At 39.9% G+C, this 21,620-nt stretch overlaps 1 protein-coding gene across 2 annotated transcripts in view; it reads right to left on the minus strand.

Moving 5' to 3' along the window:
• Nucleotides 1–857: 857 nt before the first annotated feature.
• lamb2 (laminin, beta 2 (laminin S)) overlaps nucleotides 858–21,620 on the minus strand; it is a 103,059-nt gene continuing 82,296 nt past the window's right edge. The window contains exons 22-36 of one of the 2 annotated variants that reach the window (XM_079678963.1): nucleotides 18,888–18,923; nucleotides 13,687–13,911; nucleotides 13,220–13,437; nucleotides 12,986–13,082; nucleotides 12,108–12,289; nucleotides 11,822–12,012; nucleotides 8,546–8,730; nucleotides 8,053–8,294; nucleotides 5,935–6,138; nucleotides 5,224–5,368; nucleotides 4,929–5,136; nucleotides 4,700–4,841; nucleotides 4,035–4,211; nucleotides 3,788–3,947; nucleotides 858–2,507 (exon numbers count right to left, since the gene is read on the minus strand). In XM_079678963.1, the coding sequence (XP_079535089.1) occupies nucleotides 2,371–2,507; nucleotides 3,788–3,947; nucleotides 4,035–4,211; nucleotides 4,700–4,841; nucleotides 4,929–5,136; nucleotides 5,224–5,368; nucleotides 5,935–6,138; nucleotides 8,053–8,294; nucleotides 8,546–8,730; nucleotides 11,822–12,012; nucleotides 12,108–12,289; nucleotides 12,986–13,082; nucleotides 13,220–13,437; nucleotides 13,687–13,911; nucleotides 18,888–18,923 (2,549 nt within the window). In that variant the 3' untranslated portion in view covers nucleotides 858–2,370. The remainder of the gene's footprint in view (nucleotides 2,508–3,787; nucleotides 3,948–4,034; nucleotides 4,212–4,699; nucleotides 4,842–4,928; nucleotides 5,137–5,223; nucleotides 5,369–5,934; nucleotides 6,139–8,052; nucleotides 8,295–8,545; nucleotides 8,731–11,821; nucleotides 12,013–12,107; nucleotides 12,290–12,985; nucleotides 13,083–13,219; nucleotides 13,438–13,686; nucleotides 13,912–18,887; nucleotides 18,924–21,620) is intronic. The other variant, XM_079678964.1, reaches the window with a different exon arrangement.

The raw sequence follows: 21,620 nt of genomic DNA on the forward strand, positions 1-21,620 counted from the left end.
TTGGCTGAATACACGTTTTTTAACCCTAACTGATGCCGTTAGTCACTTCTTTAGTGTTTGTTCTTTCTGATGTAAAGTCAAGGTTGTAACTGTTTGCAGTAAATTTGTGGGGCGCTGAACTGTTCCTTTGAATTTTGATATATGATCGTAATGACTTGTCTTTCAAATTTGAAGGAGGGTGAGCAAGCATCTTGAGGAGCATTTATCATTAACTCGTCCAAAAAATATAGTTTATTTAATAATAACACTGAATATGTGAATCATAAAAGTGATTGACAGCTGATAGGAAAGGTATGATTGTTAATATTATCATATTAATTCAGACAAACATCAATGAGACAGTTAATTAATGTACTTATTGCAGCAGTCTGCATATATTTGGAACCCCTGCTGGTCTAAGAGTGAAACAAAGTCATTCAGTTATAGTTCATTTAAAATTCATTAAATTATGTCTGCCACTGTATATATTTATATTTAAGGATTCACTGATGTGCCACAATAATGTCACCTAATGTTATTGAGTTAAAATATCAATATTGTGGATTTCCAAGTTAACATTGATTGATATGACTTCGACTAAATCAGCATATACTGTACTTCTGCCAGGGGATGCCACCCCTCAAAATCTCCTGCCGCCCTCTTGCCACCCCATGTAATAATATTTTTCTAGATCCGCCCCTGTCCCTTAATCATTATTAGCAAACCTCTGCTAGGGGTCACTTGATCCTTAGCAGAGTTGTGTTAGCGAGTATTAACCTCTGAAATGTCCACATTTACCAATCAGAATTGAGTATTCATATAAACCATTAAATAACTCCTGATAAAGATGCTCAAAGAAGCTACTTCGACACAGAGAGTTGTTAAGTTATCCAACCTTTATTCACAAAACTGTATACAGTTAAACTCAAGTTATTTTTGGTGTCTTGCTTTGGGAATTAGTTATAAAATCACTTGGCAGCAGTTGAATGGCGATCTGAGGAAAGTTAGTTTTTGGTATATGTTTCAGAAAACACAAATAGTCATGCAAATAGCACATGGATATAAATGTCCACTCTATAAGGCAAAATTAAACACTGAAAAACTGCTATCCATTACTGCATATTGTATATATTTCATCACAGTACATTTGATACAAACATTCACAATCTGTGCATCATTAGTTTAGCATTCATAAGAAATAATCTTGTTCATGCTAAAAGGAATAGTTGGATATTTTCCAATGATAATGCCTTTTTGTTACCACAATATAAAAGGAGTTAATTTACCAACCCTTTTTCAACAAAAGGACATCCCCATACAACTAAACTGCATTCTCAATTTAGTTTTTCGAGGGAATTTCAGCTAGTCTTTAACACTTTTTTGTTCATCAGATATAAATAACAGTTGAGATATTTCACTGTAGACCAAAGTTAACTCATTTAGAGACAGATAGGAAGACTGACCAGACAAAGCACCATTACAGCTGTGGGCTAGAATGTACGCTTCTAGCATTCGCTGTTAGCATACGCTCATTTTACAATGTATTCGTATCTGGTAATAGGCATATCTTACTCCAGACATGAAAACACCGCTGGTAATATCTATTGGCTTGGCAATGACAACATGTTTGTTATATTTTCACATAAAAATTGTCACATCATTTGTATAAAGGCAGAGTGCATTCGAAATACATTCATGTCCAAATTCATAAAAATGCAATGACCCTGGTTATCTCTCCATTCTGTAAAATGCATGATCCTAACATGGATCTTGAATATAACCTTGTATAATATTTTTGGCAAAAAATGATTAAAGCATTATTATTCTTACTTGTGAATTTAAACGATCAAACAGATGTTTTTTTCCTCATGTACCCAAGAATGGTTGTGTTTCATACTGAAAGAAGCCACTGTGCACTACAGGATACATAAAATTCTCTCGCGATGAGCACAGCTCAGATTATACTTCCAGTAGTTACAGAGACTTCATAGAGAACATTTTGAGAATATTATATTGACCGGCTCAACAGTCACTCTAATGGTTAAACTGCAGATTGTTTGTATTGCATTGCTTTCACTCAAATTTGATTGCAATTGAAATTTTTCTTAAATATAGTTTTCCTTTTTCATGTTCAAAACATACCTTTTAAAAACACACTTTTCCAGATTATTTGAAAAACAAAAATAATGTGCACAAATAAAAATTACATATGTGATATTATATTACCTGACAGATATTTGCACTTAATATGCAGATTGACTTGCAGATTGGTAGAATACGCCTATTATTTAGTATGTCTTCAAAGTCTTTTGTACAGTTAATGTACCTGGATCAAATGCCAGAATAATACAATAATGCACATGTTTCTTTATGATATTTTCCAGCAGTGTGTTACTGGCATGTGTTGTAGATCTGGATTTGTTTGTTGATGTCGGTGAGGATGGCTTTCATCTTGTCCTCCAGGCCATCCAGCTGACGAGCTTTCCCCTCCAGCCTCCTCTGGTTCTCCTCGTAGCTTTTCTCAAGCTCTGCGGGACGCAATAAGGTTAGATATGGTTACACAGTGGGTCATTAACAGAATTTGGTGCTACTGTAAGCCATTCTCAACTCGTTTTACTTGATCTGCGCATTTGTTAAGATACTGTTAATCACTAAATCCTTTAAAAAGAACCAAGGAATGCTTAGGCTCGTCTTGAACTGTTCAAGTGGCCTCCTATCAATTATTTCAATTAAATTCATAAGGCTTTTTTAGCATGATGTACTGTATACTCCCAAAGCCTAAATACAATTATGAAGGAAAACAAATGTTCATAAAACACAGTGAATAACACATTTATAAAAATTAACAAAAGTAGATAATGAAGGTAATAACAAATAAATAATAGGATTTAATAAATAATACTAGAAAAGCCATTAGTCTATAAATAAGTGTCATTTCTTAAAACACTGTCAAATTACTTGTGGGGATCCTCAAGGATCTATTTAAGGGTCTTTGCTTTTTCATCTATTTTATTCTTTTTATAATTGTATAAGTCTCATCAAGTCAGTTAATATCAAGCTTGCCAGTCACTCATAAAGTGCTTTCAATTGCACTAGGGATGGGAACGATTAATCGAAATTATTCAGGTATTCGAATAATTATTCATGTATTCGAATATGAGTTATGAATATTTTTATTAAATTTTTTTTTTTTTGGGGAGTGATGCCTAAGTTGATTACATATTATCAAATTGAATAATTCAATGTATATATATACGACAGTGCCATAAATAAATGTGTTAGTTGACGTCTAAAGGTGTGTTTTGCTCCGCTCACCGGTCCCTCACAGCGGGCAGAGCTGCAGGTGCAGGTCTCTCTCTCTCTCGCGTCCGGTTATACTTCACTCGTGTTTATGTCCAAATCCATCAGATCTAGCTAGTTCTAGCCAATGATATGGCTGCTGCCTCCCTACACATTTGACAAATTCGACTTGGTTTATACACTTATTTGAATATGTATGTATTTATTTCCAAGAATTTTTTTTTTATAGGATATGTACATTTCGGTTGACCGGTTAACCGTTTTTTGGGGGGTCGAATATTCGAATATACATTTGCTTTCAAATTCCCATCCCTAGCACCAACCTGTTGCTGTTTTATCTTGCATCAAAATAGTTTATGTGAATAGTAAACGAACAGTCAATTATTTGTCATAAGACTGTTTAAGATTCTTTGAGCTTTGTGTCTTTGAGAGGATAAAAAACATACATTTTTTAAACAACACATCTCTTAGTGTCCATCTCCAAAAACACACAGATATTATTGAGCACCTGCTAGCCTCTGGAGCTTGTCCTGGGCATCTTTCAGAAGCTCCTTTGCTTCATCTCGGAGCCTCTCTGCCTTTTTCTTTGCTTCCTGCACAGCCTTGGCCTTTGTGTCGACCCGCTGCTGCACCTCATGGTATTTATCTGTCAGCTGGCCGTCTAGAATCTGAGCAATCAGACAGGTGAGACATTTTGTATTTAACAATTGTTTACACTTTTAATTAGATGTACAGAAACACAGACAAACACACACCTGCTTGGCCTCGTTTGCTTTGTCTCGCGCCATGGTGGCAGTCTCCTCTGCTCGGGCTGCTGCCATGCTGTTGTTGGCCCGTTTGGTCTTCAGGGCAGCGATCTCCTGCCCCAGGGTTCCCAGCCGGTCCATGGCCTCCGTCAGGTCCTTCTCATTGTTGGAGGTCTCTGACTCGATCTGAGGAGAGCATGCACAGGCAGAGTGAATTCTGATCCTTTTGAAATAATATCATGACTAGTAGGGATGCACCAACTGTGATTTTCAAAGAAGATACCTATACCAACCTCTGTTAATTTTTTTGTTTGCCAATACATCAAAAATACGTCTTTATTATAAAATATAATGAAATGCCCTTCATCACACATACTTTGAATGAGCACAGATTTCTTTAATTTTTTCTCTTTTTTTATTGTGGTCAATAATGAAACTCAAAGAAATCTGAAACATTTATGAAAAGTATCTAGCCAAAGATAAGTGTTTGAACTGGTCCTGTAATGTTATCGGTAATAAAGGAAAATATGTAAAAAACTAAATAAAAGAGGAAACACCGATTAAACACTTTGTGTGCTGTTGAACAAAATATGTAACAACCTTTAATCTAATCAAAAAGCGCCTGTCAAACCAATAAAGGTTTTCCTGTTTGGGGTTTTAGTTTGTTACTGTACCTGCACCAGACGGGCTTCAGTGTCCCCGATGTCAGCCTTGGCTCTGGCGATGGCCTTCTCTGCGGACGTCTGAGCCGTCTGAGCGCCGGCCAGCGCCTGCTTAACTGTCTCCGCTGTCGTCTTCACTCCCTCTGCACTGTGCCTGCATCCATAAATACAGGAGCTCTTTGTTAGATCAAATAATTCTCTAACATGCATTTGTTCTGAAGTCGATCTATTCTCCACCTACCTGGCCCTCTTGGCGTCCAGCAGCAGCTGCTCCGCTCTGCGGACGTCACCCTGCGTCTGCTGCAGGATGGCGTCCACGTTGGAGAGGCTGCGGACTCGTTCTTTGATTTCATCAGCGAGGTGTCTGATCTGCAGGGGGGAGGCGGGGATGGAGAGCTCCAACACGCGGTTGGCCACGGCCTCAATGCTGTCTGGGTCTGCACCCTCCTCTGAGAGAGAGACATAGGGGTTGATTAGAAGGCACCATAAACATTAAACCTGTTGTTGGTAACTTTGTAAGAACCCTGCAGACTTACGAGTGAGGAACTCTCTGATCTGCTTGATGAGGTCTCTCAGGTCGTTGTTGGAGCGCTCCACTTTGTTCTTTGTGGCTGTGGCTTTGTCTAGAGCTGCTTGGGCTTTTTCTTTGGCCTCCTCTGCCTTAGTCTTGGCGTCTGCCACCTGTAAGAAACACAGGAATGCTTAGAGAGTAACAACAGACTGAAAGATACAACTTATTCACCATAACTGTGGTTTCTTAACAACGCTTTCCAGGAATTGTTTATGTGATAAAGGCTTCTGGATTAGTTTATTCTAGTATGTCGATTTTCTTACTTTGTGAACTAATCTTGTGATAAATGTTATTCTTCTTTATACCTAGTACTTAAAATACTTTTCCCCAATTGTTCAGCTGTGTTTTTACCTGAGAACCCCAATAAACAATGATACAAATAAAAACAGTTTAAAATCATTCAATATATTACATCGGGACTTGAACAGATAGAATAACATTTCCATCAGATTATGCCATTTTCTAACGTCTGCCTTAGGGGACAAAACATGCATTACCTTGTTTCCTGCACAAAGAAATACATATCCAATAATATCAAAGTTGTTGCTAACCATTGATCTATCCAAGCGTGGTAAATAGTTCAAACAAGAGCAACTATTTTAAAATGGACCCACGGGATATATTTACCTAAAAAAACTAAAAACAAAACACTACAGAGCTACATGAGCCTCCATACCTTAGTGAAGAGTCCCTCCACCTCTCCCATGGCTTTGTTCAGCTCCTTCGCTGCATGTTTCGATCTCTCCAGGGCGTTGTCTGCGACAGCCACAGCACCGTTACAGTTCAGGCCTCCACAGTGACGGTTCCCTTCATCGTCACGGCAACCTGCACCCCCACAAGGACTTTCACCACAGGGAACGTCACCCGGGGCGCCGCACACCTGTAGGGACAGTGGAACATACATTTAATTTGCATGCAAAGGGTCAGGCAATAAACTCACACCTGATAACAGAGTTGTCTTTTCATATTGTGTCATCATATACATAAATATTACACCATAGAAATTGATCACTTCTGCATTTAAAATTTTCATAGAGAGATAAATAAGTAAAAAGCTACTGAGATAGCCGAGTCTAGCCTTAGCTAATGCTAACAGTAAAGGTAATTAGCTGTTGTCTAAGAGAACATATTTACATAATATGAACTAGCTTAGTCGAGTTGCAGTGACTGCAATAACAGCTTTGGACTATAGGCCCACCGGTAAAAGTTCCGAATCTCCCGATGGCCAATCCGAGCCGGCTCACACACACACAACTGAAACCAAAATCATTTACAGACATATGTAAAAATCTCTCATACACACATGTGACACACACACACACACACACACACACACACACACACACACACACACACACACACACACACACACACACACACACACACACACACACACACACACACACACACACACACACACACACACACACACACACACACACACACACACACACACACACACACACACAGCGTTGCAGTGGGGAAGAAAATTAATGTGGAGAGGCATCTCACCACTTCATAAGGAGTTTACCCGTGACACTTTTCGAAATCCCGTTTGTGTCCCCCCACTTTACAAATAGGACTATGTTTATTATTATTTTGTAACGCAAGCCGTCATCGCCACGGAGGAGCACACAGCCTTTGTGAGCTAGGCGACAGAGAGAGAGAGAGAGCGAGAGAGCACACCTTTATCTATTTAATATAGCCTAGGTGTAAAAAATAAAGTAAGAAATCATTCCAATGTGTACTATAGGACAGTAAAAAATAAAAACAGTTTAAAAGGGGAGTGATTAGTAAAATATGCATAAATAAAAAGAAAGCCCCCGGACCCCCCGAGAGGATGTGAGGTCCACCCGCAAATAAAGCAGGTTAAAATAATTAAATTGCATACATTTTCTTTCAGTAAACACTCAAACCGGGTCCCACAGACCCAAACAGCACACAAAGGTTAAAGTTAAGCATATAATAATAATGTTAAAATGTGCTAAATATATACACTGCAAAAAACTAACAAGAGGAGTAAAAGTAGCTCACGACTTCATTTATTTTTTGAAAGTAGCTCTCATCCTAAAAAAGGTTGGAGACCCCTGATCAAGAACGATACATTTGACCATTTTAAGCTTGGCCTACCATTTGATTGGAGCGATGAGGAACAGGTGGGGCTTGAAAAGGCCCACCTGTTCAAAGTGGGGAATGACAGAAAAAGTTTGAGAACCACTGGGTTAGGTGAAGAAGCCACCTTTCAATCAAATCAATAAATGTTTTTTTTTTTTTACTTCATATTGATTACAAAATATATATTATACAAATAGACACAAAGTCAAAATACATGGACATTATAATACTATCATCTGGGGATCCAATTTCTGGGTCTGATCTGAACGGTTGAAAAAAGGTTAAGCATGGATAATCTTTCTAAGATATTTCTAATGTTTTGGCAGGGGATTTTCATATTTTTGGTGTATTTTAGGAAGCTGTAGTACACCACTACAACATAACATCTGTATAGTTAATGCTAACAGCAGATTAGCGCCTATTCAAATTCATTTCTAGACACAAAGGAGGATAGTAATATTGAATAACACTATAGGTACTTTATGTTCAATTGTTTTCACCTGTTCAATTGTCACAAGAGACACAGGAGAAAGAAAAACAGAATTTAGATCAGACTTAAAAAAAAGATGTCCAGATATCTTTTCTCAGCACTTCACTGTATGTATGGCTTCACACATTAATGCTATCACATTTAATTAGTTTTAACAGCTGCTTCAAATCAAGAAGCATGTGTTCAAACCTTCTCATTGATCTTCTTGAGGTCCAGGCCCTGTGCTCTGTTGTTGAGATCTCCAAGCGCGCGCTTGTTGGCAGCATTTTTACGGTTGAAGTCGTCCTTCTTGGCGGAGATGAGGCGCTCGGTGCGGCGGCGAGTGTCTGCTGATTGGCTGACCGTGCTGGGCTTGGTGGTCGTTGACTCGTTGGCACGGCGCTCCGCATCACGAGACTTGTTGTAGGAGATACGGACGCTGTCGTACGCACCTAGAGGAAACCACATTTCAGATCAATCAAACTGTTGCTGGAGTACATTTAAGGATTGAAAAGAAAACTAAAAGCTTACAGCGGTTTCAGACACATTCTCAGAGGTTTGCCAGCCATATGAAGGCCTGAGTCAATGTAAATGTGTGTTAGTAGTCTGGCATTAGCTCCTGATGCTAGCTGGGACTTCAAGTCTCTTGTCCTTAGGCATTATGTAAAGTGATTTGAAAGATCCTTCTCCTCTTTTTCCTCACCTAGGAAGTTGGAGTTTTTCAGGGTGTCCAGTTGGCGGTGCAGCTGCTGGGAGGTGAGGTTCAGCTCTTTAGCCTCTCTCTCCAGAGCGCTCAGATCCTTGCTGGCCTCAGAGTTGCCGTCCTGCACGACCGTGAGGTCTCCCTCCAGACGGTTCAGGGCGTCAGTGGTCTCACCGATCTGTGCTCTGCAGGGAAATACAAGCAGTGGTGGAGGAATGAGAATTATAATCCTGATATGATTTTTACCTGTGCCTCACCAGGGTAATTTCGGCTGTTTAATTGTTCGAATCTTTTGGCTGTGCATTTGGCAAGGTTGTACGATATTTTTCTCTTTTTTCTTTTCTTTTTGGAAGTTTAACTTAAGCTCTTATAATTACTAATACAATCATAAAATGTGTATCTAAATTACAGACACGGAATTATTTTTCCAAAATGTTGATCCCATAGCCATTATAGCATAAAATATTGCATTATATTGTTGACAGATCTGCTGTTTAGGTGGCCGTGACAGACCTCACGGACCTCACGTACCTCACCTACCTCTATTAAGCTTACCATTGATAAATAAATGCTAAATTGGCTTTAATTTGGTTTGATGGAAAGGAAGTATTTCTCAATAATGTCTTACTAGAAATATGAAACCAGACAGTACATCCTGAACTTTTGACCTATCCAAATTGTGCAATTTAGAATGTGCAAGCAAAGCATAAAAGTTTCCACCAAAATTGTAGGAAGGCGTTGTGGTTTTTGACACCTTGACAACGGTTACAACGATTGAGGACAACAATGCACACCTGTATGTTCCTGCCTGTGTACATGACATAAGCTCTCATAACCAATTGCCCCTTGTGGGATTAATAAAGTTGTTGATTGATTGATTGTTTCTGTAAATAAATTAAAGTTTACATTTTGAATATTTTAAAAATTTAAGTTAAAATAAATCTAAATTCTTTACATGTCAATTTGCTTTTTTAAACCTGATAAAACCGCTTTGTACATTTTTACCCAATTCCTGGTCTCTCTGTTGGTCTCTGAAAGTATCTCCTTGGTCTTAGAGTGAGGTAAGAACACCTTTCCTTGGAAAAGGCTGACAGTAGCTGATCATTTGGACTTCAAATTGTTTAAGGCAGGGGTTTTCAAAGTGTGGGTAGGTGAGCCTCCCCTCAGAGAACATAAGAACAGCCGCGCCCCCCCTCCCAATTATTATTGCTGTTATTATTATTATTGTTGCTATAATGCAGGGGTATTCAATTGCATTTCAAAGAGGTCCAGTAAGAGAAAATGTAATTAAATGCTCTGTTTTCGCTGTCTACCTTCCGCCATTTGAAATTACTCCGACTGTTTCTCTCCTCTTGTCGTGTCTCTGTGTGTTTTTGAATCTATCGTCCTGACTGCACCGATTTGATTGGCTGAGTAGCGTCACCTCCTTAAAACATTAAACAATAACTTTTTTAAACCTTTTTTATTTTTATGTTTTAAACATATTGTATAAAACTCCCCCACTACTTGGACTATTCCTTGCACCCCTCTAGAATAAGCCCGAATGGTCTCAACCATATTGCATCAGTAACGTGCACTTGTTATTATGACAAGATCGCAAGGACACTGGTAGCGATCGGAAAATTGAGTGTTCAGTTTGTGTGTTGTGGAACATGCGTGTCCGTGCATGAAAATATACCACACACCCAATTACAATTGCATGTTCAATTCACTACCCTGGAAGTTAATACAGTTGTTAAAGTTGGAACAGCCTGTGGACAGCCGTTCTTCCTTGCATGTCAGTCGCCGACACCTTCTTACAGAGGACAGGCACATCTAGCTGCAGCACGACCCGTATATTTCCGCACGCCGTGTTCTCAAGACATATTTTTTTTAACATTTTCAACATGGTGGATAAATCCTTATATGCTCCCGGCAACACACTGAACGTCAACTTTGCCTCCTTATTACACTCACCCCTACTTTAGTGGGAACAATGAGTCTGCGTCTTTGATGCACAGAGGAATAAACGCAGATCATCCTCTGGCTGCAGCCTTGACCGGTACTTCCTTTTGATCAAAGTCAATGCGGAAAACCTGCACTCACACAGGTAGGTGGAGGTGAAGGGAATGAGCACTTTTACAGCCTTTTTGGCGAGGTGGGGGAACTCGGTCTCCACAGACAGCCACAAGTGGGCAAGTGTCACTTTACTCGTCTTTTTCTCGTTCTTTTGTGTCTCACGCTGCGCCTCCCCTGAAGCTCCCTGGCACCCCCCAGGGGAGGCGCACCTCACACTTTGAAAAACGCTGGTTTAAGGGAAATAGAAACCCTGCTAAGGTTAAGCTTTAGTTTCATATTGGTTACTGTGGTTGATGTGGTTTTGATTGATGCTGAAATATGACATGTGCTCTGCTGGTGTGGTAATGTCACTGCTGTGATATTAGTGTTTGACTCTGGCTATGTTTGATTTTACACTTGCATTGTTTTAATTGGCATAACTAAAGTTCTAAAGAGGGGGTTAGGGATTGTGGGTCCTGAAGCTGCCCTAATTGCCAGGGAGTCTCCCAACGACACGGGTTTCTCCTCCAGGGGCAGTTTAGATACTGCTCTGGGGTCTTACCAGCTCACCAACACCTACTGCACTACAAACTCCGTTTGCTATCCTGGCAGTCGGACATCCGACGCTTTAGTGCTTGAAATAAGTGATACGACGGGCAGTTGGTGTTAGAGGCCACGCTGTTAGCGGCCCCCCTAAACAGATTATGGTGATCTTGCGTGTAGATTCTGGGGGGTTAGTCCTAAAGGCAGGACAGCCGTTTTTCAGCATTGGAGCTCGGTATCGGAGACGACCTAGATATTAACGTTGGTTGTATCAAAGTTGGATTCCTTTTCAATATAATATCAGGCTTTTATTTTTTTGAACAATCTGCCAGATTGAGCCAGTTTTGCTCATATTGCCCTATATGACTATGCTATTTTCTTGGTATTCTGCACAAAAACATCATGCATTTAAATCAACGTTGTTGCTAATCCCGACTGAGAAACAATTGAAATTCCCACTGCATTTAGTAAACAGTAAAGAAAATGTTTGTTTTCTTTTCTTTTTTTGTCAGGACAAAAGCAGATATATCACAGTACAAGTAGTAAAGAGTATAATCTATGACTTTGTGGCACAGACTTTTTTTCCCTTATACTAACTTAATCTTTATACTGCTACCTCATTGCACAGAAAGAAAGACTTCAGATGGATATTTTTACTTGGGAAACTCAAAATGCAGTGGGACACAACAGCTGTACCTAAGATCTTCAATAAGCTCCATCAGTGTAGCGACGGCTGCTGCGGTGGCGTTGCGCGCGTTGACAATCTCCTGAGCTCGTTTCAGTTTTTCCTCCAGGTCCTTGAAAGCCTTCTCATAGGGCCCAGTGAGCCCGGTGGTCTGAATTTCATGGGCACGCTCTGCCAGAGTCTTTGTACGCACTGCTAGGTCCTGGAAACGAGACAGAAAGAGTTTGAAGAAAAGTTATTCAACCTTTCTTAATTGGCATCTGAGAATTAGACCCCCTCTTTGGCACCAAACCGCACCTGCACAATGCGGTCCCAGTCCCCGAAGCACTGGTGACAGGGCTGACAGTTGGGGAACTGTCCGGAGAAGCCTCGGGCACACTGGTCACAGCGGACCCCCGACACCCCCTGCTGGCACACACAGTGGCCCGTCACCCTGTTGCACTGAGAGGACTCGATGCCTCGCCAGTCACAGTCACACACTGCAGAGAGAAGGAGAAGGAGGGAATGTGGTGTGATGAGACAACTGGTCTAAGCTTGTAATGAGAACATCGAATTTGTTTACACATATGTATACAGAGGCACAGAGCAGTACATCAGGAAAATAAAACTTGTGATCAATATTCAGATTTTTTGGAGCAGAAATAAAAAAATGTTAGGTTAATAAAATCCTTTATCCTTGGCATGTGAATTATCTTGTGTTTGTTGTTGAATTACCCATTTTGACCACAAGAGGCTGAGTGCACCACTATTATAGAAAGGACTAAAAGCATTTGTGTTTTCTTCTAAATGAGCTTTAATTTCTCAATGCACTCAACAGTGCATTCATCGGGAAGTGGTCTCAGGTGGAGGGTGTCCTGTATCCTGAAACACTTCAAATAGACTCTTCTCCTCCATGTGAACTTATTCTCTCTTTATACTACGTCACCTGACCTCCTTAGAGGCAGCCCTGAACATCCTAACTGACGATTACATGGTTTATAAAAGAGTTGTAGTGCATTACTTTCGGTAGGTATTAAAAACCAACTGTGAATGAGAGCATTTTGTCCTATGGTATCTTTTCACTGTGAGGTACAAACAACTGAGCAACCATCTCTCCGCCTGAGCATCTATAAAGCCCTATATAACATGTTCATCACAACCCCTTTCTTTTCTTTCAGTGTCATTATGTTTCTGACCTCTGCACTGTGTCCTCGGGTCTCCCCAGTAGTTCTCCTGACAGTCTGTGCACGTCTTCCCACCAAAGCCATCACGACACTGACACTGCCCAGTGAACTGCCCAACAGATTGAAAAATAGAAGATGACTCATCAATTTCATTTTCTATCTGTCAATGTTTATGATTATATCTCATATGTATGCTGTATACATAGAATGTGCCTATTTGAATGTGTTACCCCAAGTGTTTCCTACCTCGTTACATGATGAGGTGACAGAGTTGTTGGGGTCACAGCCGCAGGCGTCACATCCCTTCCCGTTGGCCAGGTTCCAGTGGTTGGGGGCGCAGTGGTCACATGTCAGGCCGATGACGTTCGGCAGACATTGGCACTGCCCTGTGGCACGCTGGCACACACAGTCCTCACGCTCCATACACTGCTCACGGTCAGTACCCAGGAAGTTACATGTGCACTCTGAAGGGCAAAATAAAGCATGCATAATGATATCGTTTTAAAGGGGTTACTATCTGTTCGAGGGGGCACAGCTTTTATCATTCTCAGTGAATGACGTCAAATGCAGCAGTTGTCCATAAGTTCAATCACCATACTCTCACATTATTGGGCAAATAGATATTATTTTAACAGACATGTATTTAAATAGACTTTAAGATTATTACTTTAACATGCAAGCCAATGCTTTTTCTTTTTGAATGTTTCACTCACTCCTGCAGTTGCGTCTGGAAGCGTCCCCGAAGTAGCTGCTCTTGCAAATGCCACAGTTGGGGCCCTCTGCGTTGTAGAGGCACTTCCTGCACTCTCCGGTCCGCCTGTCGCAGGCCTCCATGTCTGACATGTCGATGTTGTTGTTGCACTGACACGGCTGGCAGCGGCCTCCGGGTTGAGAGGGGTTGCCGTAATAACCCGGAGCACATTCCTCACAGCGAGCTCCTGAATGGAAACAACAAAAAGGAAAAAGAGTTACAATCAGGAAGGAGAGGAGAAGGGAGATATGATGCTTGCTGCTGTTATTTGAACCTGAAATGTATTTGGGATCAGAATGGGTGGAGTGCTCTATGCAATTTCCCAAGCTGTTTCAAGGGCGTTTTGTTATGCATCATCACTCAGAGGGGTTAAACAGCCTCATACATTGAGAATTTTTGTAATAACACCTTTCTTCTAGAGATAATGCAACATATTTGTATCTTTTTTGATTACATAATAGACAAAAAACATTGGTCAAAAGCCACTTCCATTCTGTGATTTGTCCATGAAGCCTTGCCTGGTGTCTGAATAGTACAATAATGTCCCTCACTGTGCTGTGCTTTATTTGTTTTTAGCATCTGTACCATACCTGTGATGAATTGCTGTTATACCCTGTACCACACAGCATTAGCAATCGTCAGTCAGACTACTGTAAGCAACGGAAGCCCTGAGATGCAAGTTGGAACAAATTATTGTGAACTTTATTTTGCTCATCTGCTGCTTGAAATCCTATCTCAATAATACATCAAAAGTAATTAAAGCTCATCGGCAATAAAAAAATAAAAACTACTGTTCTTGAAGAAAAATACTATCCTGTGAAAACATTCAGTCAACCCAGGAGGGAAAACTATTTCAACTAAGAGAATTTATCACCAGAATTTGTTATTTTCTTAGCCTTCTTGTGAGCAAAGCATTATATAAGCTAGGCTTTTTTCCCTCACTGTTATGTCTTACTTGTTGTCGCTTTAGGTCAGAAAATAACCAATAGCATATTTCAGTCTAGCAGGAACAGAGCGCAGACGAGAAAGAAGGAATGCTTTATCAGTGTATTTATCCTGGCCAAACGGCTACATCATTGTATCCGTACTGCTCTTTCTTTTTTCTCAGGGCAAAGACTGCTCAACTACCTCCTAACATCTTTTCATCCACAGAGACAGAAGTTGACCCAAAATTATTATCAAATACCGACAAGTACGCTAGGGCTGAACGATTAATCGATTTTAAATCGAAATCGCGATTTGAAATGATGCGATTATCAAATCGCAAAGCCTGCGATTTTTTATAACATTTTTTTTTTTTACTTTTTTTTTTTTTTCTTCTTGTGTGTCAGTCATCCACACCAATCAGAAGTGCTGTGCTCCACATGTACCAGCCATTGTTAACCAATCAGAAGTGGCCCATGATAGAAGGTGATAGACAGATTGGGAGTGATCTTGGATGCCAATTTGACTTTTGAAAGCCATATTAGAAGCATTACTAGAAAGCTGAAATATAACATTTTCAAATGTAAACATATTAGGAACTCATTAACCATAGAAGCATCGAAAACCTTTTTGCATGCCATGATACTATCACATTTTCACTACTGTATAACCTGCTGGTCCCAAGCAACTATAAGACTGCTATGAGACCACCTGAGGTTCTTTATAAACAAGCCTTAAAAGTTATGGATAGAAAGTCATTAAAACACCATCATTGCAATATACTGTCCATATACAAACTTTTCAGTTTTGATAGTCTTGTTCTACTTTCCCGAGTTCAATTGGCATTCAGAATCATTCACAATTCTACAACAACACCGTTGAGGGGCTTTTTTCAGCTTCGCCGTGAGCAGAGTTGCAGAAACTCCAGATCTGCATTAAATGCAGATCTAACCATCCCTCTGAGGCGCACTGCCTTTGGACGATCAGCAATTCCGTTTACGGCCATCAAGCACTGGAATACTCTTCCAGTTGAACTTAAAACCTGTACTGATATTAACTCGTTTTCTTATGGTGCAAAACAAATGATATTAAGCAACCAGTCATGCCAACATTAATGACACCGTAATCTGAGTTTTTTTTATTTGAACTGTATTGTCATACTATATCTTAGATATTTTATTTAAAGGTGGGGTAGGTAAGTTTGAGAAACCGGCTCGAGTGCGCTAGAATTTGAAAATACACAACCGGAAAAAATCTGCCACTTCCTTACAGAGCCCCTCCTCCAACACACATGACATGACCAATGAGGGCACGAGATAAGTTTGTGCACAGATGGAAGGCTGACAGGCAGGTAGGCCATCCAGTTACTTTAGCCGGGCCGGCTAAAATGATTGGTTGTGCTTTTTACAGTACTACGGCTTCCACAGATGACATTTGTTTATGGATTTTTTTGTCAAAGCACTTCAGATATTCATTGCTATCAGGATGTTAAGAGCATTCCATGGAATATAACAAAAAGTGTATCTCAAGCCTTTTTCTCAAACTTACCTACCCCACCTTTAAGTGTATTTGAAGTGTACTAAGTATTATGTTCGTAACCTGTATTTAAATCAGGCTTTATAATTATTTGAGTGACCGAGATCATGTAAGTGTATTTCAAGTGTACTATGTATTAATTTATTGAGCTGGACTTAAATCAGGTTTTAATATTGTATGACTGATAGAGATCATGCAATGTTATTATTTGTTTATTGATTGTTATGAACCTGCCTGAGGACCAAAGATGGAAATGAGCTATTAGCTATAATCTGGCATATTACATCTCTTCTCTTTGCTGAGATTAATGTTTTTGTATGCATGGTCCTTCTTTAAATAAATACAAATATGACAGATTGATCCAATCACCTGCCAAGTATTTTTGAAATAGTTTTCCAAATGGCTTCCAATGGAGCTTTCCTAGATGGTTTGGTGAAACAAACCGTCTGAGTCAGGTTATTAATGCTCCATCACATGTTTTACATCTATTACAGGGTGAATCTTAAACTGAAGCTTGACTTTAAAGCAACCCAACGGAAGTTTCATGTACGTTTAGTTCCTTCACTCGTAGCTCGGGCTGCGGGGGTGCTAGAGATGGGAGCATGTCGATGCGACCTTCCTAGCCGGAAATATGGCCGCATTTTACAATAAACTTCTGTTGGGTCGCTTAAAAACAAATATCGCAAATCGAATCGCAATATCTGTCAGAAAAATCGCAATTAGATTTTTCCCCATAATCGTGCAGCCCTACTGTACACATTACAACAAATACGTCTTTTTACTTTCAAGGGTGTATCGGAAACAACCGTTTTTGACACAATAACTTTAAAATAATTCAGGATCAGGTCTATTGGGATGGTCTACGTAGACCTGTTTCAAATCTTGCTTTGAAATCATTTACAGGACTGTCTCAGAAAATTAGAATATTGTGATAAAGTTCTTTATTTTCTGTAATGCAATTAAAAAAACAAAAATGTCATACATTCTGGATTCATTACAAATCAACTGAAATATTGCAAGCCTTTTATTATTTTAATATTGCTGATTATGGCATACAGCTTAAGAAAACTCAAATATCCTATCTCTAAATATTAGAATATCATGAAAAAGTATACTAGTAGGGTGTTCAACGAATCACTTGAATCGTCTAATTAACTCGAAACACCTGCAAGGGTTTCCTGAGCCTTGAAAAACACTCAGCTTGGTTCAGTAAACTAAATCACAAGTATGGGGAAGACTGCTGATCTGACTGCTGTCCAGAGGACCGTCATTGCCACCCTCCATCAGGAGGGTAAGACACAAAAAGAAATTTCTCAAAGAGCAAGCTGTTCACAGAGTGCAGTTTCAAAGCACATCCACAAAAAGTCTGTTGGAAGGGGGAAATGTGGCAGGAAACGCTGCACAACCAAGAGAGATGACCGCAGCCTTAACAGCATTGTGAAGAAGAGTCGCTTCCAGAATTTGGGGGAGCTTCAAAGACAGTGGACTGAAGCTGGAGTCCAGGTATCAAAAGTCACTGTTCACAGACGTGTCCGGGAAATGGGCTACAATAGCCGTATTCCCATGGTCAAGCCACTTCTGAACTCAAGACAACGGAAGAGGCGTCTGACTTGGGCTAAGGAAAAGAAGCACTGGACAGTTGCACAGTGGTCCAAAGTCCTCTTTTCAGACGAAAGCAAGTTTTGTATTTCATTTGGAAGTCAAGGCGCCAGAGTCTGGAGAAAGGCTGGAGAGGAGCAAAATCCAAGTTGCTTGAAATCCAGTGTGAAGTTCCCACAGTCAGCGATGGTTTGGGGAGCCATGTCAGCTGCTGGTGTTGGTCCACTGTGTTTCATCAAGCCCAGAGTAAATGCAGCTGTGTACCAAGAGATTTTAGAGCACTACATGCTTCCGTCTGCTGAAAAGCTCTATGGAGATGAGGAATTCATTTTCCAGCATGATCTGGCACCTGCCCACAGTGCCAAAACCACCAGTAACTGGTGTACTGACCATGGCATTACTGTCCTCGATTGGCCTGCAAATTCCCCTGACCTGAACCCCATAGAGAATATGTGGGGTATTGTGAAGAAGAAGCTGAAAGACACCAGACCCAACAATGCTAATGAGCTAAAGGCCGCTATTGAAGCATCCTGGGCATCCATAACACCTCAGCAATGCCACAGGCTGATTGCCTCCATGCCACGCCGCATTGATGCAGTAATCCGTGCAAAAGGATTCCCAACCAAGTACTGAGTGCATTAATGGACATTTTCAAATGTTTGATTGTGTTTTGCTGTTATAAATCTTTTTTTTTTACTTGGTCTGAGGAACTATTCTAATTTTTTGAGATAGGATTTTTGAGTTTTCTTAAGCTGTATGCCATAATCAGCAATATTAAAATAATAAAAGGCTTGCAATATTTCAGTTGATTTGTAATGAATCCAGAATGTATGACATTTTTGTTTTTTTAATTGCATTACAGAAAATAAAGAACTTTATCACAATATTCTAATTTTCTGAGACAGTCCTGTAAGCGTATCTATAAAAGCATTAGAAAGAGTTTGCATTTCTTCTCCGAGCCGGGGTTCACACATGGGCACGAGTGCACTGTGGCACAGCACCGCTAATGGGGGGTGCTGAAGCCATGCATAAGGACGTCAAGTGGGGGGTTGGTGGAGAAAGGAGGAGTAGGAGGAGGGACAGGGGTCAACCATCATTACTCACGCTTATAAATGGTGACCCCGGAGCGTTTAACAATCCCTGTGCCAGTAATACAGGGAGGGAGGAGATTACACAGGTTAGCATTCACCTTAATATGCCCAGTGAGAAACATCACTCTTACCTCATATAGATGTATGATTCAAGAAAAGATAAGAGTTTTAAAAAATGTCAATGTTGTTAGAGGGTCAAATCAGTAGTTGACCCAATGCAGACTTACACTGTGAAATATTACCATGATTTCACAATATTTAGCTGTAATATTTTACAAAAACTTACTGTTTTACCACTTTACAGTCTTTACCTGTAATGTTCACAATATAATACTGTAATTTTGAATTTCACAGTGAAATCAATGCAGGCAGATAATTACTGTGAATGTACAGGATAAATGATTACCAGGATTTCACAACATGTTACTGTATTATTTCACAGTAAAATACTGTATTCAGACCATCCTCTGTGATAACACAACAAATTAAGGGATTTTATTGCTTTTATCGCTCTTGCTTGGCTTTAAATACTAATTTCTTTCTTTGGTGCAGGTTTTACTTAAATTGAAAGGGGCACCGCTGCTTGTGCCGTAAAATAAACGATGCAACATATAAATCTATGTGAAATTGTTGTCTTGGCTTATTGTTTTCAGGTGCTTCCATGGGCATTAATCCTGAGACGTGCTCGAAAGCCAAAAAGAGGCATGGCAATTCAAACCCCCATGTCAGCAGATTCTCCAGACAAATTGTTGACTTTGAGTGGATGTCTGTATGTGTGTAGACATGTGTTAAGTGCTCCCCTCCTTGTTTTATTTTCTGTCTCCCTGCTGCCCAGGTGCACCTGGTCTGCCCCTGGCTCCGCCTCTGCCCAGGTGCACCTGGTCTGCCCCTGGCTCCGCCTCTGCCCAGGTGTTCCAAATTCCACTCAGCCGTGTATATATAAAGAGAAGCTAGAGGAGAAGGATGTCTCGTCTATCCTAACGCCGGGAGACACTCTTCTTAGAATACCTCTTTGCCATTTTGAGCTGTAGGCCATATTTTTGCAGATGTGTTTATGTTTAGCCTGGAGGACCTGGTAGTCCAGTTTTCGCGGCTTTATTTTGTTTCCCATAGGGTTTATAATTGATTTCTGGTTAGGGGGGAGCTCTGGGTCCTACGGCCCGTGGTGTGGCTGGCTCGGGTTCCCTCCTTCTGTTTGTTCCTTTTGGCCAGTCCTCCAGACCTCTTTTTGTTTCCCATTTCGCTTGTGTGAGCAAACGGCTGATTATCAATAAATGCTCGTTACCAAGTACCCGTTATTGCGTGTATTCTTTCATGTTGCGGTTCTCAGCACGAGCCACTACCGCGGAGTAGAGGTTGGGGCCGTAACAACATGTCCAAGACACTGTGAAATGTACTTTGCACTTCAATGGAGTAAGAATAAGTTAAAATGGGCATTTTCTTTGTTTTTCTTTGTTGATTGAGCTGATTAAATTGTGTAGTTAACTAGTCAAATTTAGAATATATTATCTTATTATTTAGATTTGAATATTTACAGTAAATTACTGGTCACTGTGTTGCATTACTTCTACAGTAAAATGTGAAAATACAGGTAATTACTGTAATTTATGTACAGCAAGGTACCATAATACCACAGCGCTGTACTGCTATATCACAGTAATTCCATGGGCATGGCAACTGTAAAGTCACAGTATTTAGTTGTACTTTTATTCTAATTTACTGTAAAATATCTACAGTAAATTACTGTGAAATATTTAAAGTCAATTACTGTGAAATATTTACAGTAAATTGTTGTGAAATCCATGCAACTAGTAGCCAGTAATTTACTGTAATTTTACAGCCAAACATTTTACAGTGTACTTAAAACATAACACTGGGATAATACAGATGTACTGCTTCACAGGGATGTATACATGTTTGTGGTCACCAGTAGGTGGTTCCTAGTGATTTTAACCCCCTGACCTTTCCTCTAGCAAAATGATAATGTCCATATGCTAACATGGAGACATTGACAATGCTAACATGGTTCTTTTTAGCATATATAATGTTGCATATATAAGCATATATAATGCCATGTTCACCATCTTCTGTTTAGGTTAAGATGAAAAAAAAACACAGAATTAAATGTAATAACTAAAAAGGTCCCATAACAAATTCATTGAGTTCCATCATCAGCCTCAGCAGTATTTGGACACAATACAATTAGATGATAATTATCTAAACATACAAACTAGGTCAACTTTGGTCTGATGAAACACATCACATACACAGTTATACTTTATATATTTGAGACTAAAGCCATATACTACTAGGAACAGGGGATCTTATTGGACCGGGTCCTTTTTGCAGGAAGTGCATTTGCACGGGACAGACTAAGACTGTCTCCAATCCAAAGTCATCATCAGTTGACATTATCTCCGTGTAATGTTTTGATTACTAATATTATCACATGACCTATGTCTTTGGGGAAATAAGGTAGGTGATTTGAGGTGAAATCTTTACTTGACAAATTCCATACATTGAGGATTCGGACGGGACTTAGATCACAGAGGAACTCAACATTTATTACAAATAACTACAGCTCCAAAGGTGATACTATTCCGCTGTGAAAAGAGCTTATGATGAGGATTTGTATATGTTAAAAAACTCAAAACACTAACACAAAAGTGTTGTTGTCGTTCTATATAAAAAGGTTTACCCACACACATCTGGATGCTGAGGAGGAGAAACAGCTAACACAATAAGT

This window comes from Notothenia rossii, assembly GCF_949606895.1.
Source record: "Notothenia rossii genome assembly, chromosome: 4".
In the NCBI taxonomy this organism is placed as follows: domain Eukaryota; kingdom Metazoa; phylum Chordata; class Actinopteri; order Perciformes; family Nototheniidae; genus Notothenia; species Notothenia rossii.